General features: G+C 38.4%; 1 protein-coding gene across 1 annotated transcript in view; it reads right to left on the reverse strand.

Annotated features, from left to right (window-relative positions):
* eya4 (EYA transcriptional coactivator and phosphatase 4) overlaps positions 1 to 8,808 on the reverse strand; it is a 57,745-nt gene that overhangs the window by 47,078 nt on the left and 1,859 nt on the right. Inside the window, exon 2 of the mRNA XM_007552959.2 lies at positions 5,253 to 5,313. Within this exon, the coding sequence (XP_007553021.1) occupies positions 5,253 to 5,285 (33 nt within the window). The 5' untranslated portion in view covers positions 5,286 to 5,313. The remainder of the gene's footprint in view (positions 1 to 5,252; positions 5,314 to 8,808) is intronic.

The raw sequence follows: 8,808 nt of genomic DNA on the forward strand, positions 1-8,808 counted from the left end.
CTTTGTACAGAACAAAGTATTCAATGAGAATATTTCATTCATTCAGATCTAGGATGTGTTATTTGAGTGTTCCCTTTATTTTTTTGAGCAGTGTATATATAAGCATATACACTGTGGTGCCAGGCTACAGTACCAGGCTGTGAAGCATTCCTAAAAAGTTCACTTGCCTGAGGACACTGCATCAAATTTCAGATTCGTGCTAAATCAGGAGCTTTGTTTTTCCATTTTCAAAAAGGACAACGGTAATCATTTAATTTGAAGAGATCAAGTTATATAGCATCAAAAGAAACTGTTGGAGACTCCATCTTTCATAAGGAATCATTGACAATTGAAGCTTTTGAAAATTTTAATATGTTGGATCTTACAGGTTTTAATTCAGTCTTGCTATAAACACAACTGCTTGTTTTCATGTTGGGAAGCTAGATGCAAATCAGCTCACCTTCAGTGTTAAGTGATTTAATTGTTCCCTTTGACAAACTAAGTGTAATAACTGCATTGTTGCAGCTTGTCATTTCTTTGCTTAGTGAAAATAATCTACCCTTGACCTCAAGCTCAGCTCTTAACTGTACTAGATTAATTAAATTGCTTTTTTCTCTAGCATTGGTAACAAAATAAAAACGAGTTCCAATAACTTCCTGCTTTGTTCGTGCTATATTTTCAAAACAAAATAACTATTTAAATGTTGTTTTTTTTTTATGACATTTGTTATATTGGCTTTTAGCAAAAAAAAAAAGAAAAGAAAAAAAAGCCTGCTTACAAATTTATGTGTCTTTGCCAAACACATAAAATGAACGCTTCTTGCTCAGTTTCAGGAGTAGACTCTCACAGCAGCATTCAGCTGTCAGCTGAACATTAATCTTAAAGGAATCACTGACACTGAACTGAAACTGAAGTGGACTACGGTGCCACAGCCTGGATGCCAACCTACTAGCAGGATGCCATGAAGTAGCTGTTACACTCCGCACTTCTGGGATCTGTCTGCATGCCTTGTTGCCGGGCAGATTTTAAGATGACATGCCAGGGCGATCTTAGCTATCGGGTTTGGCCATGTTCATGCTGAACTGCTGCTGCTGCATGTACATTTGTGTCAGTGCGTCTGTATGGGGTTGTAGAGGTGAAAGAGGGGTGCAACCTGACCCCCGTTCCTCCTCTTACTTAGTCTGTCTGTCTCACATACTAATACACAGAATAGGACAGCTGCCATAATGCCTCTCCCAGAGCACCAGAGGAAGAAAAAGCACCTACAAGAGCCTATTTCATCTTTTCTTCAGCATTTCTTCCACCTCCATCTCTCACACTCACTTTTTCCAGAGCTTGTCATAGATTTCAACCCTGAAAGGTTTGCAGGAGTCAGCAAATGTCCTCCCCTCTGCCACTTTGAATGAAAAATAAATTCTGAAAAACTGGAAAAGGTTTGTGTAAAACATTTGTTTTTTCTTATCGACATGAAAGAATTGACTTGTAGTTTTTTTTTAATTGAATTTAATTAAACTAATAAGTATTTAGCTATCTTCTCTTAGAGCATCCTTCCTTAATAACATGTTTTCTCCAAAGCAGAGCAAACATGTGGCAACAGGTGGAGAGAGACACTTAAACAAGCTAAAAGTAGCATTAAAGGGCTAAACGCCTCTTGCAGTTCTTCCCTGAGGACCCCAGACGGCAGGCAGACCCGGGGCGGGCAGGCGGCCAGAGAGGACGCCTGACCATAACCCAGATGACGTGCTGTGGTCGTGGTGGGAAAAGGGCGTGGCGGGGGAAGCGATGGACGGGGTACTTTAAAGGCTAGAAAAGGAGGAGGGGGACTATCGGGTGTCAGCGGACAACTCCCCGAAACTGTGTCTGTGAGGTCCTTAGTGTTTTCTTAGTAAACGTAGACACGCCTATTTCAATGAAGCAGAGCGGGGAAAGAACAAGCCACGTTCAATTTGAATTTTCAAGCAGATAAAAAATGACAGGAGTGTTTTTATTTCATTGTCTTATTTATCAGCTATTATTATTATTATTATTATTATTATGATAAGTCAGAAATATAAGGAGGATATAAAGTTAGAAAGTTTTTACATTGAAAATCAAGGAGTTCCAGGTACCTCAATGATAAGACAAAAACTAGTGCAGGACTTCCAGAAATGTAACGTATTCCCTGAGCTGAAAGTGTATAACTGCACTTTGGGCCACCAGAATTGTTCATCTTTATTTTATATCACACACGCATAACCCACTCAAATCAGCAATGACTTAAAAAACAATAGATTTGCTTTGCAGGTGGATTTTGTGCTGGCTTTTTACAATGTAAAAACTCAATAAATAAATAAATACTTTATTGGAGAAGCACAAAAATAAAGAAAGTCATTTGTGTAATTGTATTTTTATATTTTTTTCCTGACTCAGATTTCCAGGCTTTAAGTCTGACAGGATCAGTTCAATTTCCTTTCAGACATATGAAGATCAACACACATCTGCCAGTTAAATATGAATTTGTTTTTCCCATTTTGAAAAGTGAAATTGCTGATTCACAAATACCTGCTTATAATATTTTGGAATTCAAAAATATCATAAGCTTGTAGATGCTCGGACTCAGAAAAAGAAAAAAAGAAAGAAAGAAATTATATTACAATTTCTGAAATCACAACATTTTATTTGGCAGTTTAAAACTTCAAGTAAATGGATCCCCTTCTTTATGTTCCTACATGAATGAGACCAAAACTGAAATCTTTCTCTGCAGCATGCAGACAGTCTTAAAATTGGCAAGAAATGAAATTTCTATAAGCCTCTGTGGCTGTGGATGATTAAAATCGCTGCCCTTGCTCTGCGATCCAATTTCCAACTTGAACAATTAATCAATGTCTTTGAGCTGCAGCTCAAATTCACATTATAAATGATATCACAGTCCTATTTAAAGCAGGTGAAGTAAATGGGGGGGATATAGACATCAATATTTTATATCTGAATACCAGTGAGTCAAGATAGACTGTCTTCTTCTGTCTTTTCTTTTTTTCTTTCTTTCTTGCTTGCTTTCGTCGTATGCATGTACTGTATGTGTGACGGACATGTGCTCCACTGGGGTTTGCCTGTAACCCAACCCAAAGTAAGTCTGATGAGACACACAGACACACACACACATGCATATACATACACACACACAAAAAAAGGGGGGAAAAACAACATACTTCATGTGCTCTGTCCCACTTCGCAGCATTATTACAGTCGAGGCTGGCAGGTCGTAGAGAGACAGAGAAAAAGAGCGAGAGAGAGAGAGAGAGAGAAAGAGAGAGCGAGAGAGAGAGCGAGGCTTGATGGAGGAGGAGGAGAAGAAGATGAAATTACACCTGTTCTGGTGGCTGACTAACGACTTTGAAATGTGAGTGGCCTTCGCACGTCGCCAAAATCATTTTCCCAACAATACGGCCTGATCTTTAAACAAGCAGAACTGGGACGCTGCGTCGACTCTAAGCGTCAGTCCGAGTGCATCTAGGTGTCTCCTTGTGTTTTCTGAACATCTCTCTTACGTCTTTTATTTCTCAGGAGCGTTTTTGCTGTCATTTAGGACAAAATCAGGCAAAAAAAAAACAAAAAATAAAAAAAAAAACTTTGTTTTTCATATACTTTTGCTGCTTTTCACCAACTACTTTCAGAATATCCTCACAGAATCAGGAATCTATAAGTATGAATGTTTTTATCTGCGCTATGTTACCGGGGAAGTGCTCAGAAACTAATTTCGACAGCCTGTCAGTAAGTTCTCATGGGTGTCCAAAGTTACTCCTCAAGGGTCATTATCCTACAAGGCTTAGGGTAAGACCTGCGTCAAATGAATTGGTCATTACTAGGCCCTGAGGAACTTGATGACATGCTGAGGAAGTAATTAAGCAATATGAATCCACTGCATTGGCACAAGGACAAGATCTAAAGCCTACGGGACACTGGCAATTGAGGACACCCTCTCTTATGTGAAAAATGCTATTTTGCTAAGTTAGCACTTCAGAAAAAGGATTTAAAAAGATTGCAATTATGTCATGATTAGTCAACTTGGTTAATTCTGAAAATAGATCTGTAAACACAATGATTACACATTTGAAACTTTGGATATGAAAGCAGCTTGAGGAAAACCTTATCTATCACCTGAACTCATGCAGGATGTTTATGTGCAGATGTAAGTGTGCAATTCACTTTTATATTATTGCTTGTCCTGGGTGATGCATGGCCTGTGTTCCAAATCTGCATCTGATTGGTCGATGAGAACCTTGTGGCGGCTGTTTCCCTCAAAGGTCCAACTGCTGAACGCTGAGCAAAACTTAAAGGCCAACCAGATCAACAAGAAACCTGATAAGCTATTTTTCGAATTTAGCATAAATTTTGTGCAAATATCCTGCAAATATTTTCATTTCGTTTTTCTTTCAGGATTTGGACGAACTAAACATCACAATAAAACATCTCCTAGGGCGTCACACAGTTGCAAATACAAAGTGAAGAGCCTCCTTAAGCCTCGGCACCAAGAGGAGCAGAAATAAAGGTTTTTATGAGTAAATACGCCAGGCGCTGTAAGTTCCTGTTCAACTGTGGTGGTCAAAGGTGGTTCTGATATGATAAATATGTCCTCCTTTTTTTCTTCCACTAAACTTTCTCATCAAATTAAGTTATTCTTGGCTTTAATTTCTCTTTCTTTAAACTCATGATAAAACTTTTGTCATAGACATTTTTGATAAAGGTTAGATTTTAAAACTATTTTGAAACTGGTTAAAGAATAGAACACCTTTGTTTTGTTTTTTTGTTGTTGTTTCTGAATGTTTTTTGCTCAACTAACTCACAATGGTGTGACTAAAAATAAACCAAATCCTTGTTTAGGCTAATTATGTATCCTCAGCATTTTTCAGTGTTCCAGTCATTGTTTTCAATTAATGCTAAAGCGAGTTTATTAACTGCATTGTAGAAATTCAATCATACATAAAAGACTTACTTTGCACAGAAAGTTTTGAGTCAATGTGTGTAGCGAGCTTCACTCCAGCTCAAGAAAATTGTGACATCCACCATATGGCTACTGGACTTGCATCACATCTGTTCGCAAGTTAGCGCACACACACAGAGAGACACACAAGTGGACCCACACACACACGCATGCACACGCACGCACGCACACACACGCACACGCACACACACACACTATCCATCTAATGCACCATACCCCACAGCTGTGTGGCCAACACAAGGTGTACTCTCTCACCCACAGACCTGCATGCATACAGTAGCCTCTGACTCACCATCTGTTCGCTGAGGTCTTGCGTGGCCTCCATGGCTTCTCTGGCTACGATCTGCCACTCACTTGACAAGCAACAGACACAAGACAAATTTAAATGGTTTCAGAAATATAAAGCAATAAAGTTTTTTTTTTTATTGTTTTTAATTAATGTATTAATTCCCAAATTAATAGGAAAAGATGCATGCTGTCCTTCTGGGGACAATGGTTGCCTCTTCCTTATACATACATATATGTATATATACATAAATCTTTTATGTCTATGTGGTTCTGTCAGTTGGATCTTACGTTTGTGTGTGTTTGGGTTTGCATGTTTGAGCAACAGGAGACCGAAGGAGGGAAGCGCCCGTGTTAACTTCAGCATATCATCTTTGGCAAGGGTGAAGTGGAGCGATAATTGCAGAAGTAAATATCAACAATGAAAACGGAGAAGCGTAAATGATATGGCTGCATGGCTGGCCCTGGACCACAGACACAGTGGCTGGCCGTGGCACACGAAGACAGTGAGTGACCCCGTTAATTCTAGACAGGAGACAGGTTGATGAAGGGAGGGAGCGAGGGAGGAGGAGAGTTTGGACGCCAGGGAATTGTCTGCAACTTAAGGTGAGAGGCGATGCTGCGACCGTCGCGTTCTATTCCTCGTCGCTCTGTTGCTGCTGAGGCGCAGAAAGTGATGCTGCAACAAAAGGGCAGCTGAAAACAATGGACAACAATGCCAACATCCCAGGAAGGACGAGAACAGAATGGTTTGTCTCTTGTTTACTGTGCAAAGGGTGTCGGGAAAGTTGGACGACTGAACAAAAGCGCTCTGGCTGCAAAGACGAACGCTCACATGCAAACAAAGAGAGTCCTTCCCTGTTATTAGACCTGTAGTTCCCAGCAACGCAGTAGGGAGTGCCTGTAAACCGTTTGCAGGTTAGGTTCCTCACGAAAGAAAACAACAACACATTTTTAATGAATTAGAAGAAATCAATTAAGGTGCTTTGTAAAAAAAAAAAAACAAACTTATTCACACCCTAGGAAGGTGCCAATCTTTCTGTCATAAATTTTTGGGAAAGGCAGCTGATGATCACATGCTTCAATCTTATAAGCCATTGGAATCCATTTTACTTTTACTTTTATTTTACAGTTACGCTTAACTTCGTTTTAGTCTATAAAATCAAAATGCCAAAGAAATACATCGATGTCTGAAAAATTGTTTTTCTGTTTATAGATATTTGGAAAAACTAATATCTGTGTAAATGTACATATGTACTATTACAAAGAGGCAGATAAGGATAGCATGTAGACTTCAAAACAGCAACAGCTGAAATGTTAACTTAATAAAAGCCTGGTTTAAAATATGAGCTATTGACAGTGAGTAGCATTAAATTAGGGTTGCGCAGGCGGTTTGTGTGTCTATCCACTAGCTCGATCCTTTAAACTAACTGGCATCCTTTTAATTTTTCATAGCGCTCAGCTCCTCCAGGCCAGAAACCGAAGACAATAATGCGTCTCTCAGGTGAATTGATTTGTGCCGGAGCCTCTACCACCCTCCATCGCGCCTCCTCCCTCCTGTCTCTTTCTCTCTCTCTCTCTCTTCCATTCTTTCTCTTTCTCACTCTATCTCACCTTTCTGGAGGACACAATCAGCTCTCTTTTCTTTCTGGATTTTCACTCCTTCCAACATCCTTCTTGTTTTAAAACATGCCCAGTGAGTTGGAAAATACACTTATAAATTGTGTCCTGTTTGTGGTTTCATTAGTTGTTTTTTCCTGTTTGTTTGTTTGTTTTTGTTTTGTTTTGTTTATTTTTCCATTTTGAAATGATGAAATATTTGATACAACAAATGACTCCTGCAAAATAGATGTCTGACTTTTAAATATCCCCTCAGATTCATTTAGCACAACAATGAAATGTTTTCAAACTCATGTGTGTAACAGGGCCGGCCCAAGACCTAAGCAAACTAAGCGTCTGTGCGAAGCCCACAGATCATGAAGATCCCTCTATTTCTCACACTTCATTCAGACGTAAACATTTCTCATTTGTACTCGGGTTTATAAAGAATAAGTCTACCTTAAGCTTTGTCTCACAGATTTATGAATTACAGACAGAAATATAGTTTTTTAAGTTATCACATTTTGTGCACACCGATTTTGGGAATCAATCACTACGTGATTGTCATCTTGTAAGAATAAGCAGTAAAACTTTCCTGACTCTACTGAGTTCAGACTGAATTTGTATACTCTGGACATGACTGTTAGACCATCTGAGTAAATCAGAGAAACAGCCTTATCTCTACTGCTATTTATATTATATTTATATTTACCCTGAATAACTTCAGGGTCAAGAAAAAGGCATTATGTGAGTAAGTTGATTAAATTGTTGACTTACAATCAGATAACTCCGTCAACTTCTGACTCTCCCTTTTACGTCCTTTTATTTCAATATATTTGGAACAAAACTTGTACAGTGACCTAGTGAATCATTTATAAATTAAATTTGCAGTACAATAATCTGTTTTGCTTTATAATTGATTTAAAACTATGCATATATTACACAGGGAAAAAATGAATTGACATCTTTGATCTCTAAAACGTTCCATAAGATATGAGAGTAAATACTAGAAATTTGTGGTCAGGTCAATATGTTGTTAGCCGTTTTAAGAATTTGTGAAGAAAAAAGTGCATAAAAGTAAAATGTTAGAATATCTGATAATTTATTTAAACTACTCCAAGAACATGAAGTAGCAATGTCACGTATGTGAAAAATATTAAATATTACTCAATGATTTAATAAAAATTTTGTCCATGAAATGATTTCTGAGCTCGAACACAAGCAAAGTCGTTAAATGAGATTCAAACTATAGTTTTATTTAGTTCCAATGTTTACTTATGCCTGGGGTACTCTAGGAGCCAACTATGAAATTTAGGTCTGTTATGTAAATAAGTAAGAAAATATAAAATTTAATTTAAAAAAATAAAAACATTAGCTGGATTAACTGGAACGGGGGCCTTAAATCAAATTCCGCATGGGGCCCTACATAATTTCGGACCGGCTCTGCTGCCCAGCAGTTACCTGACACTAAGCAGGGGGATCAATAAACTCGCTATTTCCTTCAGCCTACCAGCAGAGAGAATTATATTCCTTACTATGGCGACTGACAGCGACATATAAGAGCCACACATGAGACTGAGGAGGGGTGAGGGGTTAGAAAGTGCAGCACGCGGCCAGGCTGCGGTAATTTCACGCTCTGAGAGCCGAAGAGAGGAAGATGTTGAACAAACCACATGAAGGCAGCTGCAGGCTGACCGGACCGCTACATATTCATTTCGACTTGCGCCTATCAATAACGATGAACACGTTTTCTAAGCATTTCACTGCCCACTTCATTGGAGACATTTTCTCCCTCGGATATGATGGATTCTGCAGCAGCAATTTTACTTATTTATTTAGATGTGAGATAATGATATAAAGAGATGTATTTATTATATCTATCTATCTATCTATCTATCTATCTATCTATCTATCTATCTATCTATCTATCTATCTATCTATCTATCTATCTATCTATCTATCTA

This window comes from Poecilia formosa, unplaced genomic scaffold (genome assembly GCF_000485575.1).
Source record: "Poecilia formosa unplaced genomic scaffold, Poecilia_formosa-5.1.2 Scaffold53, whole genome shotgun sequence".
In the NCBI taxonomy this organism is placed as follows: domain Eukaryota; kingdom Metazoa; phylum Chordata; class Actinopteri; order Cyprinodontiformes; family Poeciliidae; genus Poecilia; species Poecilia formosa.